Below are 23,861 nucleotides of genomic sequence, written 5' to 3'. Positions count from 1 at the left end.
TATGGGACCTTCGCTAACTTATTTCTGGCGTTTTTCTGATTAAAATGACACTGAACACGACACCATTTCAACTGTATTTAGTGGTTTAATTAACGATGAAAGTTTCGGGCGCAAGGAAGCACAGCGCGATCCGTGTTTACATATGCTGTCTTTTTCTACGTTCGGCTTCCTTTAGATCCAGTCACAAAAAAATAGTGTCCCTATACACGATACTTCTCCGTGTAGAACACAGCCGTTTGCAAAATAACGCGACTTTACTGTCGTTTTACTTTCAACAATACCGATGGACGAAACTTTTTTTATTTTTAATGATATTTTTATGCAACCTTCGTCATCGAATTCGTGGCATTATTCCTGTTAAAAAGAGCCCAACATGGCATCATTCGGAACAGACTTGCTTGTTTAATTAATTGATTATAGTAGAACCTCGATAATCCGAACCGTTTCGCAAAAAAATCACGGGTAGTGAAAGATTTAAGTTCGTCACTCTCGAGGCGCTGGAAACCTTGAAAACTGCCAGTTTTATTTTGAACAATACCGATCGACAACACTTTCATATTTTTAACGATATTTTTATGAAACCTTGATCATCGTGTTCGCGGCATTTTTCCGGTTAAAACGAGCCCCAACATGGCATCATTCGGAATCGTCTCGCAAAAAAAAAAATGAAGAATAAAACAAGGGAAAACACGATTGGTGTATGGTTGCTAAAAAAGTGACTTTATTCAGATAAACATTATCCTATCGTGGGCAGACCGTTGTTCAGTGGATGTAGGCGGGCGCGGGGGCGGCGTATGCGAGGGGTGTGGCGTATTTAGCGATGGGGGAGGCGTAGGAGAGAGCGGGGGCAGCAGGGGCGGCATAGGCGAGGGGCGTGGCGTATTTAGCGATGGGTGTGGCGTAGGAGATGGCGGCGGGGGCAGCGGCGAATTTGGTGACTGGTGCAGCGTAGGAGATGGCGGCGGGGGCAGCGGCGTACTTGATGACAGGTGCGGCAGCGATCTTGGCGACAGGTGCAGCTACAAGAGGAGCAGCGGCGGCTTCCTTGCGGACTACGGCGTTGAATCCGTTGACTGGGTCAGCGGTGTAGTCGACGATGCGTCTGGTTCCGTCAGCTTCGAGCAAAGAGTAGCTGCCCTGGACTACGTCTCCATCGCGGGTCTCCTGTTGGCTTTTGGCGTCACCGGTCAGGCTGTCGTGGACATCATAAGCGTAGCTGTATTGAGGATGGGGGTCGAAGTCAGCGTCCACTGCCTTCGCCACGGGAGCCACTGCCACGGTTTTGGCAATGGGCGTGGCTACCGCTACTGGCGCAGGGGCGTAGGCAAGAGGGGCTGCCGGGGCGTAGGACAGCGGGGCTGCTGGCAGGAGACCGGCGTTGGCGGCGGCCAAGAGGGTGGCGAGAGCAACAAACTGCAACAATAACAATGGTCTTTGTTAGAATCAGCTCGTTAGTTTGCAATCTGCAATTTAACCCTTCGCACACGCGAAAATACATTACTAAACGTATTTAATATTTCAGGAAACTACTGAAAACATTGCACGAGGTATTACGTCAGTTTTATATCGATAAAAGTAAGAAAATCATGTAAAATGGAAATATTTCAGGCTGGAAGAATAGTTCGGTTTTCGAATTAGAATAGCTCCGAGTGCAAACGGTTAAATTCTGGTCCAGTTGACTATTTGTAATGCGGGGTGGTGTGTGTCGCAGACGAGGGAGAACATAAATTGAACGGAGGAAACATGTTCCAGATGAAGATGAGTAGCGTACCTCTTGCAGAGGGCAATTAATTCGACCAATCACCGCAGACCGGAGAACTGATTTTCAGTGGAACAAGCAGATAATGGTAAGTCTAGCGTTCAGTCTGCTATCTCGGTGAATGCACAGTAGTGCAGTCACTGCATGGAGCTGACTACAGCAATCGAGTGGTATTACTAGACCGCGGATTTTCATGCGAAACGATATGTTTGAATGGTTCCAATATTTTCGATTTTTTCCAAAATTCGTCAAAGAAGAGAAAGAACTATGTACTATATTGTTGCTACTTCGCCAACATGGGAGATTGAATATAGTGCATCTGTTTTCTACAAAATCGAAGCGCGGACTTCCTTCGAGAAACTAGATGTATTATTGAGAAGCGAGACACTTGTAACAACACAATACAGAAGAAACGGCATGATGGAATTTCCGAGAGGTTGACGAAAGTCGCGTTACCGAAATCGTACGTGTGGGATTATCGAGGCGCAGGCATACGTGCGTTCTACTTTCGAGGAGTCACGAGGAGCCGACAAACTCGAGGAGGCGAGAAGAAGTTTTCAGACGTTCGGGAAAAATTGTGAAGAAAATTTTGAACAATCCCGAGAAAGCCCGAATGAAAACGAATGAATTTAAAGCGATAAAGTCGAGATGCTATTTTGGCTCGATAGACCACGACGACGAGAACGAAGAAGAAGCGGTACGGGGTGTTGTATTGAATGAATGATCGAGTATCGCTTTCGATATATGTACCTTGAATGCCATCGTAGCTTTCTTGATTGGTAGATCTCACGATCTGTCTGTCTGTGATGCGAATGATACCATGGTCGGGTGGTTTTCGGCTTTTATACCCGCAAGCCGTGGCGCAGGACCCACTGGCGAACGGTGACGTAACTGGGTGACGGTACCTTCGACGGTCACCCGATTTGCGGCCGCGAAAGAGTGGCAGAAAATTGAGCAAGAAATCGGACCACGCCCAACACGAACAATTCGAACACCGACGATCCCCGTCTCGGGGACCATCGTGGACGCCGACGCCGTGGACTAGGCCACGTCCTTGCCGTGAAGTTACTTAATCCTTCCCCGGACTTCGACGGGCGCGCGTCGGAAAGCCCGTTTTCTGGACGAAATTCCATCACTTGAAAATTCTAGCCGATACCAACAAACGTTCCAGACGAAACATGCTGGATATGGAAGTTTGACGTTGCGGTAATCTTGAAAAGCTCTGCTCAGATTTCAATTGAGAATAACTCTGGTCCAAGTTACACATGCGCCGAAGTTGTGCATAAAATTTTAAGGCGATTGGTCAAGTAGATATTTAAAGATTTTTAATTTTTAATTACTCGCATATAGTGCGACTTTAAATTTAGTGTTTCAAGCATTAACAAAGGTGTGGACTACACTAGCAAATATTAAAGTATAACTATAACTAGCAAGCATTAAAGTAGTTATTTTATCGAATATAAATTTGTTTATATTGTAACTGGAGGTTAAATATCTTGGACACCATTTCAACAAATATAGATCCGAGGAAAAAGTGTTGAATGTTTTGCCCGCCAATAATAAGCTGCTATGCCATATGCATGTAAAATCTATTTTCGACTGATCTGCCGGCCCAAAACTACAAAGGCGACCTTCTCGCTAAAAGAAGTCCTGCAATTTTAGTTTTTTCCTGTTTGCCACTTCTGATGGACGTCGAACGAGGGAAACAGTCTGTATCCTCGAGTCTCTTCTCCGTTCTCCTCCGTCGATTACTTAATTAAATACGCCCGCTTTTTCTGCTGCGCGCGATTTGGGACTTTCTTCTTCGGTTTTCGCTGGCCGAACACATTGTCGATAAAATATTGTCATTGTTTTTATATTTATGAGTTTCATTCTTTATTTTCAAACACTGCTTACTTGATTGTTTGCATTTGAGACATCATAACTATTCTGAAATTTTTCTAATCTGCTTCTGTTTTATATTTCACCCAGCCAATTTCTTCATAAATGTATCAAAATCCGCAGTCTAGTAATGACTAATGGGATTTCATGCATTCATGACAAAAAGGAGCGCGGTTCAAAATGAAAGAGTTCAACAATGTCGATATACTATTTGAAACATACGAATGATTAATGGAGAAAATAAATTTTTAATTTTAATTGATGTATAAAAATTCCGCAATTCTTCATAAGTGGGTAAAAATCCGCAGTCTAGTAATTACTAATTGCTAGTGGATTTTATGACAAAAATGAACAGGTCCAAAATGAAAGAGTTCAACAATGTCGACATACTATTTGAAACATACGAATGATTAATGGAGAAAATAAATTGTCATCCATACATAGACTGCGATTAATTGACGCATAAAAATTCGCAGCCTGATAATTCCTGTCCGCCGCGCGCCGCCCTGACAATATAATTCCCAATTTGTCCCGCAATTTTATCCACCGAAATACATCATAAGTCGTCGATCATCTGCGAAGAAAAATCGCCTGTGCTTGCGATCGGAAACATCATGAGGGCCGGTAATAACCGATAATGATGATTTGTCGCATTACGAACGCGACGATAAAACGTCGCGTCGTGTCGCCTCGTAGTCGAACTCGGTCTGTGATAAATTCGCGAGATGCTTCATAATGCCAATTAGTTCTGGTTCGCGGGAATCCAACAAATTATTCGCCGTGTAATTCGCCGGTGCACGGGACGCTGAGGAGTGCTGCTCCGCAGCATGATCCGGGACCGGCGACCTTCAGTTCCTCCATAATTGGCGGAATCAACTGGTTCTTTTCTCGCGGTATGAAAAAATAAGAAGAGTGCCTGATTACGCGGTCATGACGTAACATGTCGGGTGAAGCAACGCTGATCGGATTTTCGGACGATTAAACGCTTACTGCTGTTCGTTCGCCTTTATTTTCGCACGTTCGAGGCGTCCGCCATTTTCGCCAATAAAATGCTTGTACTCCGGGCGAACTTTTATACGTAATCGAAAGTTTCTACCGCGATCGTAACGAACGAGTTTTATACAGAAAATCAGCCTCTTTTCTAATACTTTCCAACCTAGAATAATTCCATTCACAATGATTTAAAAAATTTTTAAATATTCTAAACAATGGTACAGCACTTTTTAATGACGCCTCAGAGTAGCCACTCGAGTGCTAAGGGTTCACATTTTAATAGGTCCGACACGATCGTAAAATCGTATTGTGAAATTAAAAATCGCATTAATTTATTAACTATTATTAATTCGATATTAATTCATTAATGTCGCGTACAATTCATTTTGTTCTTCGACGAGTTTGTATTCGTTCTACACATCACAAAAATTGATAGAGGCTAATCGACTTTTTCATGTTTCTTTTCACAAATTAATTTTCACAAATACATATATGCATAATGTATAAAATTCGCAGTCTATTAAGAGTATTTATGGCTGCAGATCAAGTATAAAATATTAGCATGGTAAAAATAGGATTCCGTGTAGAAAAGTGGATCATTCGAGGTATTTCGGATCGGTCTCCTTGTCAAATTTATTCGCACCTATTCTGCCAGAATAGGTGTAGTGATTGAAATGCCGGGGGACAGCGGTCAGCAAGCGCGGAAGACCTAAATTCGAGTTGTGACATTGATTTCACGTGGCAGACCAGTTCGTAGACTCGTTGCACGTGTTCACAGAGGTGTACAGAAGCTGTAGAAGCCGGAGGTCTCTCGATCCTCGATCTGGATCGGGTATAGTAGACGTGGATCGCCTCAGGGCCCGTCGCGTCGATCGATCGATCGAGGCGGGCCCCGAGGTTCGGCTCTCTGGCCCAGGGCCTGACCTTTTTGTTTCTTTTCGTTCGTTTCGATTTTTTTTTCTTCCTTTATGAAAGTGCTCCACTTCTGTTTGCCGGTAACGTTAGATGTGACGCAACGATCGAGGTAGATCCGAATACGTATCGCGTCGAAAGTTTCGCGATCCAACTGGTACCCGGCCCCCCTTTTTACCCGCGGCCCTGGAATTTGGCGAAATTTCGAAAATTAACAGCCGCCGTAACAACCTGTTCTTTCACGCTGTCGAACGATCTGAATTATTTATTTTCCGTGGAAAATAATTTGACAAAAAGCTTGCTCGAATTTTTTTTATGCTTAAATGTTACGTACCTAACAATTTTAATTTGTAAAAGGAATTGTTCAAGGAATCATCGATTTGCGTATAGACTTCTTCGAACAATTTTAAATATTATTACTTTCATATTTTCTTCATCATGAAAATTCAAAGAATTGCCTATTCATATATGCGGGATTTTAAAAATATTTTTATAATTTTCTTTATCATAAAAATTTGAAGAATTTATATGTACAGGATTTTTTGAACAATTTCAAGTATTCTTATGTCCATCGTTCCTCCAACTCAAAAGTTTATAGAAACATCGATTCAAATTCCTCTTCTAGATGTTCTTTTGGCACTATAAATCTTTGTAGACATCGAGGAGAAAATTTTTCAATGAGCTGGCAGTGTGTCGCGCGAAATACAGAGCATTATGTCATCAATGGGCACGGTGGAAAATTTATTGCTCACCTTCACCTTCTACGTAGAATCGATTAACAGTTCACTATTTCTACGTAACTATATCACCGTACGTTGCACGTTATGTATCATTACGAAATAGTGTATCATATCATCTATTTAGTTATTGTCATATGTTTTTTTTTTGTTAATTTCAAGCATTTCAGATCTCAACTGAGATCTATTTCTGCTGCACTGAAGTAAATTACAGTATATACGTATTCGTACATACATAGTTTACATTAAATCGCATTAAATTCGTAGTTTACAGTTTTTGAAGGAATTAAAAATGAGAAAACAACGTTTAATATTGGGTCGGCAACTAATATTTCGAAGCTTAAGGGTAATTGAAGTTTAATTTTACGCAGTTGATGAATTAGCTTAGATGTAAATCGAAGAGGCTACATTCCCAAGTAGCCACGTGTAGCCACGTACGTCCCTAAAACGTACGCAGAATGGACGTAGGACGTTTGGACGTGAACTGGGCCTGAAACGTACGTTTTAGGGACGTACGTGGCTACCTGGGTTGCCAAACAATATGACTGATATCCTGACTTACTAATAAAATTCCTACACGAAATAGAGACGCATTAAGACTATAATGATCGGCTCTGCACTGATTAATAGTTACAACAAGTTCTATTTTTGCGCATCCTATTATTGCACTTGTATTTTTATATTTATCCATTTATACAGTTTAGTGTCTATCTTTTACGAAATTAATTAATATCACAATCTTGTATTGTATATAGAATTTTTATTTTTATATTCCGTACAGTTTAATGTCTATCTTTTACGAAAGTGATTAATATTACCATCTTGTCTTTTATATAGGATTTTTATGAGGCACCTGAGACGAGTCTGAAAGATTCATTATCAAATTTTATGAACTGAAAAATCTGCCAACACAGTTGCAGTTTTAATGCAATGTAGATTGAATGTTATAAAAAGTTTCAATTAGCGAGGGTCGTGACACCACTCCTTAATATGGCTAACACTGGCTACCTGCACGCTTCGATGCACGGCAATTAATGTTTCAAGCTGTCTTTTCGAACGTTCTGTTATTATGGAGATTACAATTAATTGCACGATATTATGTTACGCGTGTTTCTTTAATTCGAGCACAGTTATGAACCACTCTGCATTTACGTATACATTTTGATATTCAGCTGTGATCTGAAATTTCTTACGCGTCCGTGGTGCATACTGCATACGAGTATGCACCATGAACGATATAATAAATGTATCGTTCGTTGCACTTCACTCGCAATCTGTATTTTATACCGACTTTAATATACCCGCATTTAATAGGGGATGTAAGAAATAAATGTACAAAAATGTAAATATCCGATAAGTTAACGCATTTAATAGAAGATGTAAACAATAAATGTGCAAAAGTGTAAATTCAATATGAAATAAACTCACGCACTTTACGCACTTAGTACAAGGTGTACGCGATAAATGCACAAAACCGTGAATTTAATGTCCAATAAGTTCGTGCACTTCATAGAATATGTAAACAATAAATGTATCAAAATATGAACGTGTCACGCGATAAGTCTCCGCAGTGAATGGAAGATGCGAGGAACAAATGTATAAAAATGTCAAGTGCATATAAAGTACCGCCATCTTTTCAATAATACAAGATACAGCATATGAGAGCTTCGCAGGTCCGAACTATTTCCAAAAGAAAATCGCACGTCAAGTTTCGAGGAATCGTTGTAAAGAGGAAGCTTCAATCTCCAAATTCATGGTAATTTCATTCGTGAAAAAAATTTTTTATGATTTTCAGAGATGTTTCAATTTATATGATTTTCCAGAGAAAACTTGTCTTCAGTTTTCCGTTCGCTGCATCACCCAAAATCATCTTGGAAGAAACTCACAAAATGATACCGAAAGTACAAATTCCCAGCTTTAAAACGAGTCCTGATTGATTATCGCACGATTTTTTTTTTGGACGAAATTATAACAGTTTCAATATCGCCTGTTTTTCGAAGATCGAAGGTTCAGTGTTGAAACGATATTTTAGTAGTTTCGGGCGTAGAATGTTTAATAGTAGATCATTAAATGATTCCGTCGACCTCGTACAAACGAGTTCAACATTTCAGAGTGCAGGAAGTGAGGGGACGATTTTTTTCCTCGACACTTCGGCCGTAGAACGTTTTTTTCATCGACGTATATTGATTTCGATCTGAAGCAATTCTTAATTTAATTACACGTGTTATTTCCATTTTTAGCAGAGGTCTCGTTAAAATCTTGGTTAATTATGATTTATGTTTACGACAGTATTCGGGAAAAACAAAAGATCGATTACCGAACCGGTTATTTAGATCTTCCGAATTCGTTCGATATTAAATGCGACTTGATGAAAATCAATGAAGTCAATAATTATATTTACGATCGATATTTTTCGAGATCAAAGAAATGTCAGCTATATTTTTAATGATCGTTAACAAACGACTCTGATGATCATTGATCCGTACAATGATTAATATTTCATTGTAAAAAATTGCTTGTTAAATTTCAACATCTTTGTCATAGCAAATCAATTGTTTCGTAGTATAAAATGTATTTCGAAAGATTATCATTCAATCGTTTATCACACGTGACATAAACAGAAAATTAATAATTTATGATTGGTCGAGTTGACAATACTTATCAATATTCAATTTACATTTCCGAAATGATCAAAAACCGCGAGAAACAATTTTAATTCGAAGTAAAAGAAATTTCAGTCTCATCAATCGTATCTTGATGATAATTAATGGATCGTGATCATTCGAAACGGAGTCCTGCATGATATCCTGCCAGAGAAAACGAGACCAAGGTATACACAGTTGTTATTTTTTCTGTAGCTTCGAATAGTTCAGGTATAACGGTTCCGGTTTGAATTTTAGTCAACCCGTGGGTGTGTCCTGGCTCCAGATACACCGGCCAAGTTCAAGTGCGGTTAGCTGATACGATCTCGGTGCCAAACTTCGAAAGTCCGGCAAAACCTAACCCAAATGGTGGGGAGTATGGCAGCTGTGGCCCGGTCGCTGGTATATAAACCCGCCCGGTCAAACGTTTAGCATCATCAGTCGATCCTCAGTCGATCCAAACCAACCAAATCTACTCAACAATGGCATTCAAGGTGGGTAAAAGATTCTGGGAATCTTGCTCGATCCTTCGGGATTAGTGGGAAGGATCTAATCGAATCCTCAAGTGGAGTCCTAGTACGCAACCTAGTCTTGAACTATTTTATTCAATTAGAACAATCTTGCATTATTTGTCCGTTGTACAGTAATTCAGTTTGTCAATTTAGACAGTGAACATAGTCCTCTGAGAACTACAAGTTGACCACGGTAGAGATTTGTACAATCTGATCTGGCAATGCTCCAATTCAAAACCAGTAAATATATGTCTTACATAACTAGACAGCGGATCTTTACGCAAAATAAAAATGTTCCATCCGAATTCCAACAAACTGGGGTGAAATGGAAATTTATATTCTTTCTTAATATGTTGAATAGATTGGAAATAATATAACAGTATTTTTAAATTCTCCTAATGTTTTCACCGTTTTCAATTACACCTACTCATTTCGTCTCATAAATGAATAAAATCCGCTGTCTATACATAACGTAACTGGAACTTGGCTTAGAGTCAAGCTAGCAGGACATCTAATAAATTCTAATCTAAACTCTAATAAGTTAGCATAGGCATATCCTAGCTCCATAGGATTGTTGGAAGCAACTATTTGCAAAAATCACTAATAATCTGTCTCCTTCCAGTTCGTCGCTCTCCTGGCCCTCGTGGCAGCCGCCAACGCTGGACTCATCCCAGCAGGACCAATCTCCTACGCTCAACCGGCCTCTCTCTCCTACCCAGCGGTGCCAATAACGAAAGCGGTGGTAGCGAAGACTGTGGACGCTGACTACGACCCTCACCCACAATACAGCTACGCCTATGATGTACACGACACCCTGACCGGAGATGCCAAGAGCCAACAGGAAACCCGTGACGGAGATGTCGTACAGGGCAGCTACTCCCTCTTGGAGGCTGACGGAACCAAACGCACTGTCGACTACACCGCTGACCCAGTCAACGGATTCAACGCCGTAGTCCGCAAGGAACCCGCCGCAGTCGCTGTCAAGGCCGTCGCTGCTGCCCCCATCGCACACGCTGCTCCCATCGCTCACGCCCCTCTGGCTTATGCTGCCTCCGCTCCAGTGTTGGCCACCAAAGTTGCCGCCCCCTTGGCCTACGCCCCAGCTGCCAAGCTCGCCGTCGCACACGCTGCCCCATACACCGCCGCATACGCCGCCCCATACGCCGCCTCATACGCCGCCCCATACGCCGCCCCGTACGCCGCTCCGTACGCCGTAGCCCCCGCCCAATACGCAGTCGCTCACTCCGCCCCCGCTCTCGCATACTCCGCCCACCCAGCACCCGTCGCATACGCCGCTCACCCAGCCCCCCTCGCATACGCCGCCCACCCAGCTCCCATCGGCAAAATCGCCGCTGCCCCAGCTCTTGCCTATGGCGCACACTACCTCTAAGCGATCACTTGTGCTGTAAGATAATCATCGGTGTCGACTCAGGCTGAACTTTATTTATTTTTTTAGCAGACTTGTTTGTCTATAATTAAACACGTTATCAATGTACTTCCAACTGTTCATTCCACAACCCTTTGCGAACACTTCGGAATACCAGCAGGTACCTCGGATTATTTTTCAGTGCACTGCGGATTTATTTTACAATTAATACAGACAATTTATCTGGTATCTGCGCTCTAGGAGTCCCCTTGCAAGCACTTCGGATCGTCTAGGTTACCAGCTTTGTGTGGTTCTATGTTGGTTAGGACCGCCTAGGGAGGTTCCTATACGCTGCCACGCCCCTTGCAAAGAGATTAGCTGGTCTAAGTTAACATCTTCGGTTCTAATGTGACTAGCCCTTTTTTGGGAGGTTCCTGTACTCTGCCACGCCCCTTGCAAAGACACTGGCTGGTCTAAGCTCTGTATATTGTGTAGGCGATCAAAACCTTGTGCTCTGAACCGTGTCTCTCGGTTTTGAGATGAACTATTCACCAAAACATCGAGTTTCTCTCAATTTTGTCAAGTCTACCATCATGCTCCCTGTCCTTCGCTACCACCAACAGCCTCCACCAACCGCAGTGGGAGTTTGAATCCCACGACCGTACCCCTTCTACTCGACATTGTTGGCAAGGACAGGTGGTAAAAGTGGCCGCAACTGTGAACTGCCTTGAACTGTGAAAGTCCAGAAGATTCGACACACCTTGTCTTCGCTGTGAAACTTGAAGACCTGCTAATGGTCTTCAGGTACGCCCCCAATTTTTCACCTGACAAGAATTGTCTTCGAATTTGTGGTTCTGGACTTCAACGGAGATTTTACTTTTCTCGAACGGCTTCAAGTTAGCTGAACGGGCTTCGCGTTCGGTTTCGACGTGTCGTTGGCTCTCGATTTCGACAGTCGCCTACGCGCAACCTTGAAAATAGGGTAGCGCTTCTGGCGAACCACGCCCGGCATATCGGGCCAGACATTCTTTCGCTAGTTCGACCTACTTTCGACTGTCTACTTTCGCGTTTCCCAATTGCGAACCCGGCGAAATTGTCAAATTTCTGCGGCGTCCACTCTCGTCACGCAGGACGTTGCAAAATGTCTGATGGAAGTGCGCGCGGAATCTGAATGCAGCTTGAACTGTAAGGATCGAAGAAATAAGAACCGAGAAATAGATAAAATATAAACAAATGTGCGTTTGAATATATAGTATATTAAAAAGGGAAATAAATTTTCAAAAATAATTATCCCGATCAACTAAATACTCATTTTTCTCATAAATGCATAAAATCCAAAGCCTAGTGATTAATAGACAGCGGATCTTTATGCAAAATAGAAATTTTCTGTCTGAATTCCAACAATCTGGAGGGAAATTTCTTTTCTTTCTTAATGTGGTTAACGGGTTGGAAATAATATAACAGTATTTTTAAATTCTTCTAATGTTCTCGCCGTTTTCAATTACGCCTACTCATTTTTGTTATAAATGCATACAATCCGCTGTCTGGTGATTAACAATGTTAACAATATAACTAGAAGCATAAGAAGAAGAAGAATAAGCGGGGACGAGTTTATAATTTCGCAGGTGAGGTTTCTTAGAAAAAAGTTTATACAATGGAAACCGGTGTGACACACGCACACCGAAATTGATCTCGATCGCGCGGGCTGAATCCATTACACCAGGGGAGAAAGGCGGCCGAATTCCAGGCCCTCGATTTAAATGGTTGCATAATAAAAGTGAACCAGAGCGATTAAGTTTTTCGAAGGTGTACCCACGAGAAACGTGTACCCCGGTCCCATTCTTTCTAGAACGTTGAATACGCACTCGCGACCTGGAAGAAAGTTTCGAATTCGGGATTTCGACATCGGGCGCCGTTCTGCTGCGGATCGGGTGAAAATTAATCGGAGGCTCTTCAATCACTGCTTTGATATTACGTCAGGTCGAACGAGTTGGGGAATGCATCAGGATTTTTCGAACGGATGTGGAGCTAGATGAATTGAAGAAATGGAGACTTTAATGTATCATGTTTTTTCTTTACCAGGCTTATATTAACTTGCAATCGAACTAAAACTCTAATCGAAATAAAAAAAACTTTTTAAAAACCACGCTTATATTAAAATGCACTAAAAAGGAGGAAATAATGTTTTCCCTGGTTCTCCATAAAATACCGAATCCAGTTAAATGATTAATAATATTTCTCCCCAAAATTTTAAACAATTAGTTCAAAATTTCTTCTGTTATAAAATTAGTGTCGGAATATATAGAAAAATTTAATATAAATTTAAATAAACTCATGATATTAGTGACTATAAAAATAAAAGCGTGGAGCGCCCACGAAGATTACGTCAATGTTTGGCGCTCCACGCTTTTATTTTTATAGTCACTAATGTCATGATTTTATTTAAATTTATATTAAATTTTTCTATCTATTCCGACACTAATTTTGTAACAGAAGAAATTTTAAACTAATTGCTTAATTGGGGAAAAATATTATTAATCATTTAACTGGATTCGGTATTTTATGGAGAACTAAGGAAAAAATTATTTTCTCCTTTTTAGTGCATTTTAATATAAACGTGGTTTTTAAAAAGTTCTTTTGTAATGTGAATTGAAATGAAATTGATAGAATATTTATTGCTGATTCTTTGTACTGTCAATTTTGAATGAGTTTCACTGTGACAAGAGTTTCTTCTTTAAATTAGTATATAAACCAGAAGGACTCATTCATAAGAGAAAATATTTATAATTACAGACAATTTTGAGTTTAATAAATAACCATTTGCACAAACTTATGTATTTCCTGTTTTTTCCAGTCTCGTCAATTTTTCTAATTATTTAAGAAAAAACAATTGGTATTCTAATCGGTCTACAATGGTTGCGTAGCATCCACCAGGTGATAATTTATTCGTTTACGTAAATAAGAACAGTTCGCAGGAACGCTGACGCAGTGACCCAGGGGAAAACGTATTCCACGAATGTGAAATTCGCGTTTCTGTAATAGCCTTGTCCATTTTTCATTGTCTAAGCTTGTAGAAATGTCTGGTAACCTTTTTAATCCGTAGGGAAGAAGCATACTCGAGTCACGATAGCACCTGCACTTCTCTCCTGTCTACAATCTACGTGACTCGGTTCGCAAACGTTCATTGATTGCTCGCAATGGGACATCGGGACCGCGTGATTTCACGTTCCACTTTACAATACTAATCCACGTCGGAATCCGCTTAGGTATTCCCCTAAAACGATCTTTATGAACACCTCTAACCCTCCTTTTACACATGCTCGACCGACATTTTCTTTCTGTTCTTCCCTATGTTTTTTTTTATTAGTGAATTAACATTGCATACATTTCCTAATTCCTAATTAATACAATTCCTAATTTATAAACCTTTCTGGCGTTCGTGAAATATTCTATTGGAATAACTGCAATTCAGTGTAGATAGACTTTCATATAAAAAATGATTTTTGCAATATACATTCATCGATTTAGACGAGTGGCTGCTCTAATATTTTAATTACCCACTGTATATCAGACTTATTGATTGTCTCATTGCTAAGAATTGATTGTTTCAATGTAAACATGCCAATTTATTCAAATAGCTGCTCCATTAATTTAATTACCCGCTGTATTCAATTCTCCAAAATGGAAGAATTTGTATACCAGAGTAATTGATTGTTTCATTGCTAAAAATGGATTGTTTCAATGTAAACATGCCAATTTATTCAGGTAACTGCTCCAATAATTTAATTACCCACTGTATTCAATTCTCCAAAATGGAAGAAGTTGTATACCAGAGTAATTGATTGTTTCATTACTAAAAATTGATTGTTTCAATGTAAACATGCCAATTTATTCAAATAGCTGCTCCATTAATTTAATTACCCACTGTATTCAATTTTCCAAAATGGAAGAATTTGTATACCAGAGTAATTGATTGTTTCATTGCTAAAAATTGATTGTTTCAATGTAAACATGCCAATTTATTCAGGTAACTGCTCCAATAATTTAATTACCCGCTGTATTCAATTCTCCAAAATGGAATAAGTTGTATACCAGAGTAATTGATTGTTTCATTGCTAAAAATTGATTGTTTCAATGTAAACATGCCAATTTATTCAGCTAACTGCTCCAATAATTTAATTACCCACTGTATTCAATTCTCCAAAATGGAAGAAGTTGTATACCAGAGTAATTGATTGTTTCATTGCTAAAAATTGATTGTTTCAATGTAAACATGCCAATTTATTCAAATAGCTGCTCCATTAATTTAATTACCCACTGTATTCAATTTTCCAAAATGGAAGAATTTGTATACCAGAGTAATTGATTGTTTCATTGCTAAAAATTGATTGTTTCAATGTAAACATGCCAATTTATTCAGCTAACTGCTCCAATAATTTAATTACCCGCTGTATTCAATTCTCTAAAATGGAAGAAGTTGTATACCAGAGTAATTGATTGTTTCATTGCTAAAAATTGATTGTTTCAATGTAAACATGCCAATTTATTCAGGTAACTGCTCCAATAATTTAATTACCCACTGTATTTAATTTTCTAAAATGAAAGAAGGGTGCATATCACACTAAGATCGTTCTCTGGTTGCTGCATTAAGTAAGGAAACGAAGAAAAATCGTGTTCCACATCTTCCTACGAATTTCTTTAGCGACCTGCCCGAGCTTTGGCTAGACACCCGCTCGATTAACGTCTCCAGATGCTTGATGAAACTCGCGGTGTTCACCGGCTGCTCGGAGACACCTGGCAGAGTGTTAGTTTCGCGTATTTGGTTACATACCTGCTCGTACCGAGTAACTTTCACCGAGGAACAAGAGCCAGGGCTGCAGAGAGCCCACGGCCGTCAAAACCACCGCGCCCAATGTCAAGATGTGGCCCCATCGTAATCGCGCCCCGTATTACGTGGCCGTTCTGCGTCGAATGAAACCGGTTCACTTTTGCTAGACCGGTTGCCGAAAGAATTCGACCGTATGTACGATGGATTGCCTTGGCCGAAACCGCCGATCTTTTCTTTGCTCGTTGGTCCCAATTAGAACCCGATCGTCAGCCGATGGGCTCAGCAAGAAGAGCACCAAGATTATCGCTTCCCTTAATTGAATGTTATAAATCCTGATTAGGATTGCTTCGTGAGGGGGCGAGGCTGCACGATCCGAGATATCTATTTTTAGATGAGCTCGTCCAATTAAGAACGTCAACTTCTGATAACTGTACAGTGCAGCCAAAACATTTCTCCAGAAATTTTTCAACTGTGATCATTTCGTGGAAAAATATTGTACAACAATGTGACTGCGCTCATTTTGAAGCTCGAAGCCCCGACTTTCACGGACCATTGTTAATTTGTCAGTAAAAAATTTTTGCATCTTGCAACACCTCGGGAAATGAACATACTAAACGTACAATTTTTAGAAAATTGTCGGCCATATTTAAATTGTTATAACTTCGTGGAAAAATATTGCACAACAATATTCCTGGACTCAACTTGAAGCCCAAAGCCTCTACTTTCACCACCCACCGTTCATTTTTATCTGAGATATTATTGGAAAAGAATGCAAAAAAGTTTTTAAAAGGGAAACGTCCATTAAGAGACTATGAATCTAAAAATTCTTGATTTTCCTTATCGTGTCCGAGCAACGTGTGCTTCAGAAATATATTAAATTCTTTTTTTATCGCAGATATGGATACAGTCTTTATTGCATTATGGAAATATCCTGTCGTTCGGCCCACCTTGTTTTTTTCAGAAGGCGCGACGTCGTTGACATTTATTTCTGCAGTGGGATCTCGTTCCGTAACAAGTTTTTTTTATTTAAAAATGTATGTTATTCAGCCGCTTAATCGAAATGCTATGTATCCGTCGCGGTAAAAAGTCGTGAATTTGGGTCACTCTCGATGAATGAAAGTGGTTTGCATTTTCTATTCTGAGTTTATTACGAACAACCTCGTAATTATTAGAGATCGGATTTTTGCGGAGAATAACATTTTTGGCAACTACGATTTCGTCCACTCTTTCTAATTAATATAACAAAAACTTTTCATCAAGTCACGGGATCTGTCGTTTCGTCACGCAGAAAAAGCCGGACCGATCCAATATGGGAGAATAATGGAAACGTTCCGCGAGCGACTGCAAAAATGACGTTCTTGCGAACAAGAAGTCTCGTTTCTTCCTCGATCACCGAACGAGAGCGAGTCCTTGATCGCCTTTCCTTGCGTTCGTCTTCGCATAATTTCATTATAGGGGGATTCTCGTTCGGACGAGAATAAAAGCAAGTCGTTTTTATCAACTTTTTACTGATCATCTACTTTCACAAATTGCAAAGATGATTGTTCCAAAATTATCGAAATTTACAAATCTTTTTGCCACATGATATTTCTTATTTAAAAAAGAAACAAATTACAAATTGCACAAATGCCAACATTCCACAGAAAAATTTACATAACAATGTTGCCACAACTTTTTAATCGTTAAGAAACAGTGCATGTTGCATAAGGATCAGCTGAAACTGGTATATCGCGGTATTTGGAAAGACGATTACTCCCAAAATGTTCCCCCTTTAATCATTGTTTTATATAATTTTTGCAGTCGCCCGTTTCCTTTATGTAACTTCTTCGGTTGTATAATTTTCCGCGGTTACAACTTTGCAAACTTGTTTCCCATTAATTAAATGGCGAAGTGGTAAATATTATGGAAATATCGTGACCGTAAAATTTAACGAGCACGGATCGTTCGATATGAAAGAAGTTTTTCATTGTAAGATAAAGAAAAGAAAATCAAGGAAAAATTGCAAGTGAACAGTCTCGCATTGTCCGTATTATTCTTGGCTTCGATTATTTATCAGAAAAAATATCCGAAGACTTTAATCTGTGCAGGACTCTAGGTGGCAAACGGCTGCAGTAGTATAACTCACTATGATGTCAGACGCGGACGCATTAGTCACTTTCCGACGGTGCACAGTGCGTCACAAAACCAAACTAAACATTTTTATTTTTCACAAGCTGTTTTCATGAACTTACTGAACCCAATAAAACTATGGAATCTTAATAATAATATATAATTTATTTACCTTTTTTAATTAAATCCTCTCTACTTTAATTATTAGTAATATTCTAAAATATAAAATTTACTTGTAATTAAATCCTCTCTACTTTAATTATTATTAATATTCTAAAATATAAAATTTACTTTTAATTAAATCCTCTCTACTTTATAATTATTAGTAATATTCTAAATCTATATAAAATTTACTTTTAATTAAATCCTCTCTACTTTAATTATTAGTAATATTCTAAATTTATATAAAATTTACTTTTAATTAAATCCTCTCTACTTTAATTATTAGTAATATTCTAAACTGAAGCTGGCTAATACAATTCTATCTTAACCTTCTATTCATCCTTCCCATTGTTTGTTACCTCTTTCGACGGAATCTTTCTTTAAACTTTAACCGGAAGAAAATCGCAACACCAACAAAAATAACATTACAAACGCTAACTAATGTCGGTCAACCATTTATGCAGTTTGCTGTACATTTCTCTATATGAGCCGTTTATTTTGAAAGTGGTCTAAGTCCATTTTCGAGAAAAATCAAGCTAGCAATTTATTACAATTTTCTTCGATTTAACTTGACATAGATATTGAAACAAGCACTGCTGTTATTTTTATTACACACAGCTGCACAAATGAGATTTATTAGATGATCGCACAAGTTCGTGTTCGATTTGAAAATAAAATTCAATGGTTAAATTTTAAAGACTGGTTAAAGATGGGTTAAAGATGGATTAAATCAAAATTAAAAAATGGTTAAACTTTCTAGAATTAGAAAAGGATCGATATATATAATCTATATAAATAAAAATCAAATGCTGTTCGTTTTCAATTCTTTTCTTAAAATGTTCGTATTAGTCCGAACTAGGTTATAGGATAAGAAAAATTGAAGAAGTATAACGGAAAAATGGAAAAATGGAATATTTCAATACAACAAAAAAACGAACGTCGTTGCTTTTAATCAATATTTCAATAGAACGTCGCAGCTTTTAATCAATATTTCAATAGAAATTTACATTATTAACGTCTGTTTACCAAAAAGCTACAACAACCCTACTCGCGAAGCGAGCGAGCAACAACTCCCCTCTAGTTGATTAATAAAGTTGTATTCTTTAAAATTGTTTTTTTTAAATTGTATTCTTTAAAATTTTTTAAAGTTGTATTCTTTAAAATTGTTTTTTTTTAAATTGTATTCTTTAAAATTTTTTAAAGTTGTATTCTTTAAAATTTTTTAAAGTTGTATTCTTTAAAATTTTTTAAAGTTGTATTCTTTAAAATTTTTTAAAGTTGTATTCTTAAAAATTTTTGAATATTCTTATGCAATCATCTAATATTTACATTTCTACGTTATCATTTCATTCTGAAGCACAAATTGTAACTAATACATTTAAAATCACAAAGATTTTGTAGATAGGAAATTATAGCTGGTTAATAGAATGATACAAAGTTTTATTTTAAAGTGGCCTTAGTCCATTTGTCAGTTGTTTGATGTTGTTTGAGGATTCCATATCGAACAATTCATTCTTGAAAAGGTTATTGTCATTGCGCCGCAACAGAGATTTGGATTGACGTAAAAGGATGTTGCTTCAGTGTGGACGTGGCTTAATGGCCCGAATCGCGGGACAATGCGTAGCATACATATAGGATCTACATCGACCGTACGCAGTTGGCCGGGTCATGACACACAGGTGCGTGTATGTGCAGAGAGACGCGACGTTTGTTGCGTAAATCGCGAGGAGGACGGATGGCCGTCGTAACGGCAACTTGCGTAACGGGTACCGCGAAGAATGAGTCGAAGCCCACGGATGAACGTGACGAGCGATCGATTTGTCCAGCTCTGTCGCATTGATCGACGTGATTCACGACGCTTTTACTTGTTACGCCTACGCCCTATGCCCATACTGTCCCGTACGAGACAATCGACGTAATCGATTGTACATACGGCGGCGGCTTATGGGGCCACTGGCCCCGCCACATGCTTATAGCATGAAGATTAGAGTGGCTCTTATTTTATATTTACCGCGTCCGACCGAATTGTACGAGATAATTAAAGAAAATCTGTGCAAAGTTTGAGAGCTCTCGATCAAACAAAATCTCGTTTTTCCCGAATATCTTCTAAACTATTTACCCCGTCGAAAAATATGTTAGACAAAACCCGTGGACCTGGACAGGCTGCGTCTTTTGTGTCCTATTACTTTTCTTCGCAAAACGAACGGTTTCCGAAAAAATTGAGGAAATCTGACCAAAATCCAGAACTTTTTTCTGAAATTTGAAAATTGATATGCACTGATTTTTTTTTAAGTATTCGGAACAACTCTGGGGGTGCGGTAAAAGAAATTTCGACAAAATTTTTTGACAAGATTAAATAAGAGCCACCCTACTGTCCCATACCACCAAAACAATCGACGTGATCGATTGTACATACGGTGGCGGTTTATGGGGCCACTGGCCCTGCCATATGCTTCCAACACGAAGATACAGAAACCTCGAAGATCCAAGATCCACAACGCAACCCTGAATCAACCCTCCAGGTGCTTCGAAATACCAAGAACCCAACAGATCTTCCTCATATACACAGATTTATTAAAACTGCAGTAACATCGATAGGGTGGGCGGAGTCGTAACAATAATACAGATTAAAAATTAAGGAAGCGCGGCGGCAGCGGGTGTGAACCCTAGGGGCGCTGCGAAGGCCAACGGGGACGAGTACGTGGAGTAGTAAGCGACAGGGTAGTTAGGTATACCCTTAGCTTCGGCGAGAGTGATAACTCTTTGGGACCTGGCTGGGATTTGCAGAGGAGCAGCTACAGCTCTCACAGGAGCTTCCTGGAGCTGTTGAAGCCTTTGTGGTTGGTCCTGATCCTTCTCGAGCTCCTGGGGTCTCTGTTGCTGTCTCTGTTGAGCCTGTTGCTGAGCTTGTTGCTGTTGAGCCTGTTGGAAGTGGAGCCTGGACTGTTGCTGAAGCTGCTGAAGTTGACGCAATTGTTGCTGCTGTTGCTCCTGCTGTTGTCTCTCGATTTGCTTCAGTTGTTGCAGCTGCTGTTCCTGCTGCTGTCTCAGCTGCTGGTCACGGCTGGTTGCGGTTCTCAGGGGCCCGGACCGTGCTTCCACCACCTCGACGTCGGAATCAGGCCCACTGGAGGGTATGGCGGGTGCAGCAGCTGGCCCAGCCGGTAAAACAGGTTGCACAGCAGCCGGTGCGATACCCGCCGCGTATGGGACCACCGGTGCTGCGATGGCTGCCAATCCTGTCGCTGGTTCTCGACTGACGACAGCGTTGAACCCGTTGATCGGGTCCGCCGTGTACTCGACGATGCGGCGGGTACCGTCAGCCTCGATCAAACTGTAGCTACCCTGCACGATGTCTCCGTTCCTGGTCTCGTATTGGGCCTTCGAGTCGCCGGTCACAGCATCCTGGACGTCGTACGCGAAACTGTACTGCGGAGCTGCGTCCAGCTCTTCCAACTTGGCGGGTACAGCCACCAACGGCGCGGGGACCAAAGCACCCTTCGCGAACACCGCCAAGCTTACGAACACGATGAGCTGCAAGATGAAATCGGTTAGGGGTGCTCGGCTTTCGGTCACTTTATAAGGCGATGGATCAACGTTCGATCAAATCAGCTCAGATTTTTTATGTTTTACCGAATAATGGGTGAAGAAAATTTTGGGAAAATTGCTACCGGGGTCGAGATTGAGAAGAAAAAAAAGGTAAGTTTCGGAATTTTTTTTATCCAAGACTGTAACGAAGATTTAATCGATACGTTTTCATTACTGAAATTGATTAAAATCGCAAAAACTAATAATTTAACCCTCGTCCGTCCCTCGTGCCAATTTTACAGTTTTCCCGAAATTAGTTATACCGTTCTGTCATTTACTGTCTGCTATTTGGAAGAATAACTGTTTACCTTGTTGTTGTATCGATTTTTAATAATTAATTGATTTTTGTTTTTTGTTAATTATTATAATACCGAAAACTCGATATGTTCATTGTTCCCGAGAGAATCTCAACAATTTCCACTGTCCCGAGAAATGGTCTGCGAGGTATCAAGCGTCCGAAAGAAGCAGCCCAGGATAAGTGTCGCAAGCTGCCCCCAGCGGACCCACCGACTCACCTTTGAAGCCATGTTGATTTTGCGTGAGGATCGTCAGAGGACTGATGCCTCGGGGTAAGATTGCCGGTACTTTTATACGGTTGATGGCGGTTTTGTGTCATCCGTTCGCAACAAACGAAGCTATTCCTTGCACCCAAACCCGCGTCGCAAGGCACCCGTGGCTTAGCACACACGCGCGCAATCGCCCCCACTTTTTCTCTGTCGCGGCTGCGTTCGGGGTCCCGGGCAATCCTCTTTCTTTCTTTCTTTCTTTCTGTTGCCATCCGATGACCTCCTCATAAAAACGTTGTTGCGATGGACACGCGACACGGGCGACCGATGAGTATGCGCGCTTATGTTTCTTCATATCGGCCAGCGCGCCGCGCGGCCTATACACGCGACCTGTATGCCAATATGTCGAAGATACATGCTTGTAGTATGTTCGGTTTCGTCGTCGAGGTCACACCGACGAAACCCTCCCTCTTCTTCCCGGTGACCAAGTCCTGGTTGCCAAAAGTCCCCGGTTGTTGCGCGACAGTTATCGATTAACATTTACATGCTGTACAACAGCTTCACACTTAGGCAACCGGCGCGACGGGATTAGGATGCCACCGATACCCAAAAACAGTCTGGTTGTTTAGGTCTCCGCAGGGTGTCTTTTCTGCCAGCTCCTTTTCGCAATACAAATTCAACCTTATGCAAATCAGTTTCACCTTTCCGTGAACCCCTTGCCCTACGATTTTAGTGATTCGAACCTTTTTGTAGATCGTGATTTCCTAGAAAAGGAGAGAACTTGTGTCTATTGTGTGCCTATGTTTTCCAATAGCTGTACATTGACAAGACCGAAATAGAATTTTATTTCGATCACAGGAATTTATTGACACGCATTTTTATTAGAATCTGTTCAGAATCTTCATCACGAGTCAGACACGATATTGTAAGGCGAGGGGTTGATTACTAGACTGCGGATCTTTATGGAAAATACAAGCTTTCTGCCTGAATTGCAACAAGCCGGGGTGAAATAAATATATCTAATTTCTTGTTGAAGTGAAATTCTTCAAATTTTTTTACCGTCGGAAAATAGACTTACCAATTTTTATCATAATGCATACAATCAATTAAAAATTAGTTAGCACCCCGAAAGAGTGCGAACATGTTTTAATTCCGGAAATTCTGCATGGTTAAGTGCTACAAATAAATTGGCGGCATACCTCCAGAAATGAAATAGTAATGTGTACTTTCAGAGAGAAATTACGTAGTTGTTTTACCGGTGCACGTTACCCGAACCAGATTTGTTGCTTTTTATTAGTATGCAACGTAGATAGGCCTGGCCTTGCCATAACTTGCCGTTTAATACTGGGAATTTTCGTAAACAACTTGGTAATGATATTCCAAGAGCTATAAAAATTCTATATGGCTAAGAGAATGATCCTTTTAGCCACGAAGTGAACAGTCCTGTTTCGTCGAGGGCAGAGCTTTGTCAAAACCCTTGGTTTCATAAGAATTTCAGATAGATAATTCTATATATGTATGATAAAAAATAAATGGAAATATTATTTGAAATATTATTAACGCTAGGTTTACGGGACCCGTCGTAATGACGGATTCTAATATTCTTGATTTGCGATTATTAAGATTGTAAAGATGCTTCCCTGAGGAATTCTTTACCTTTATTTCTTGGGGTATGTATCATTGGAAAAATGGCCAAAAATTTGGATAGACACATTCAATTATTATGAAATTTAATTTTGTAATAAGGTCTTTTCGAAGACAAAGTGGAATATTCCCTCAAGCAGTGCATGAAAGTAGTAATATATATGCATATAGATTATTATGAAATTTTATATGATTCAATATTATTAGAGGGGGTAATATTAA

At 40.0% G+C, this 23,861-nt stretch overlaps 3 protein-coding genes across 3 annotated transcripts; 1 reads left to right on the top strand and 2 right to left on the bottom strand.

Moving 5' to 3' along the window:
• Positions 1–699: 699 nt before the first annotated feature.
• On the bottom strand, positions 700–2,663 carry LOC143218791 (cuticle protein-like). Its single transcript, XM_076444240.1, has 2 exons — positions 2,510–2,663; positions 700–1,413 (listed from the first exon to the last, which is right to left on the bottom strand). Exons 1-2 carry the CDS (start codon positions 2,519–2,521, stop codon positions 763–765), a joined length of 663 nt encoding a protein of 220 aa, XP_076300355.1. The 5' UTR covers positions 2,522–2,663; the 3' UTR covers positions 700–762.
• A 6,641-nt stretch (positions 2,664–9,304) lies between these two features.
• Positions 9,305–10,931, top strand: Cpr2 (cuticular protein 2). Its single transcript, XM_076444239.1, has 2 exons — positions 9,305–9,418; positions 10,059–10,931. The coding sequence occupies exons 1-2, from the start codon at positions 9,407–9,409 to the stop codon at positions 10,824–10,826; spliced, it is 780 nt and encodes a 259-aa protein (XP_076300354.1). The 5' UTR covers positions 9,305–9,406; the 3' UTR covers positions 10,827–10,931.
• Positions 10,932–20,454: 9,523 nt separating this feature from the next.
• Positions 20,455–22,156, bottom strand: Cpr3 (cuticular protein 3). Its single transcript, XM_076444236.1, has 2 exons — positions 22,005–22,156; positions 20,455–21,435 (listed from the first exon to the last, which is right to left on the bottom strand). Exons 1-2 carry the CDS (start codon positions 22,014–22,016, stop codon positions 20,536–20,538), a joined length of 912 nt encoding a protein of 303 aa, XP_076300351.1. The 5' UTR covers positions 22,017–22,156; the 3' UTR covers positions 20,455–20,535.
• Positions 22,157–23,861: the final 1,705 nt, after the last annotated feature.

The sequence above is a fragment of the Lasioglossum baleicum genome, chromosome 20 (genome assembly GCF_051020765.1).
Source record: "Lasioglossum baleicum chromosome 20, iyLasBale1, whole genome shotgun sequence".
NCBI lineage: Eukaryota > Metazoa > Arthropoda > Insecta > Hymenoptera > Halictidae > Lasioglossum > Lasioglossum baleicum.
Note: the sequence above shows the minus strand (reverse complement) of the source record. Positions and strands in the feature narration are given on the sequence as shown.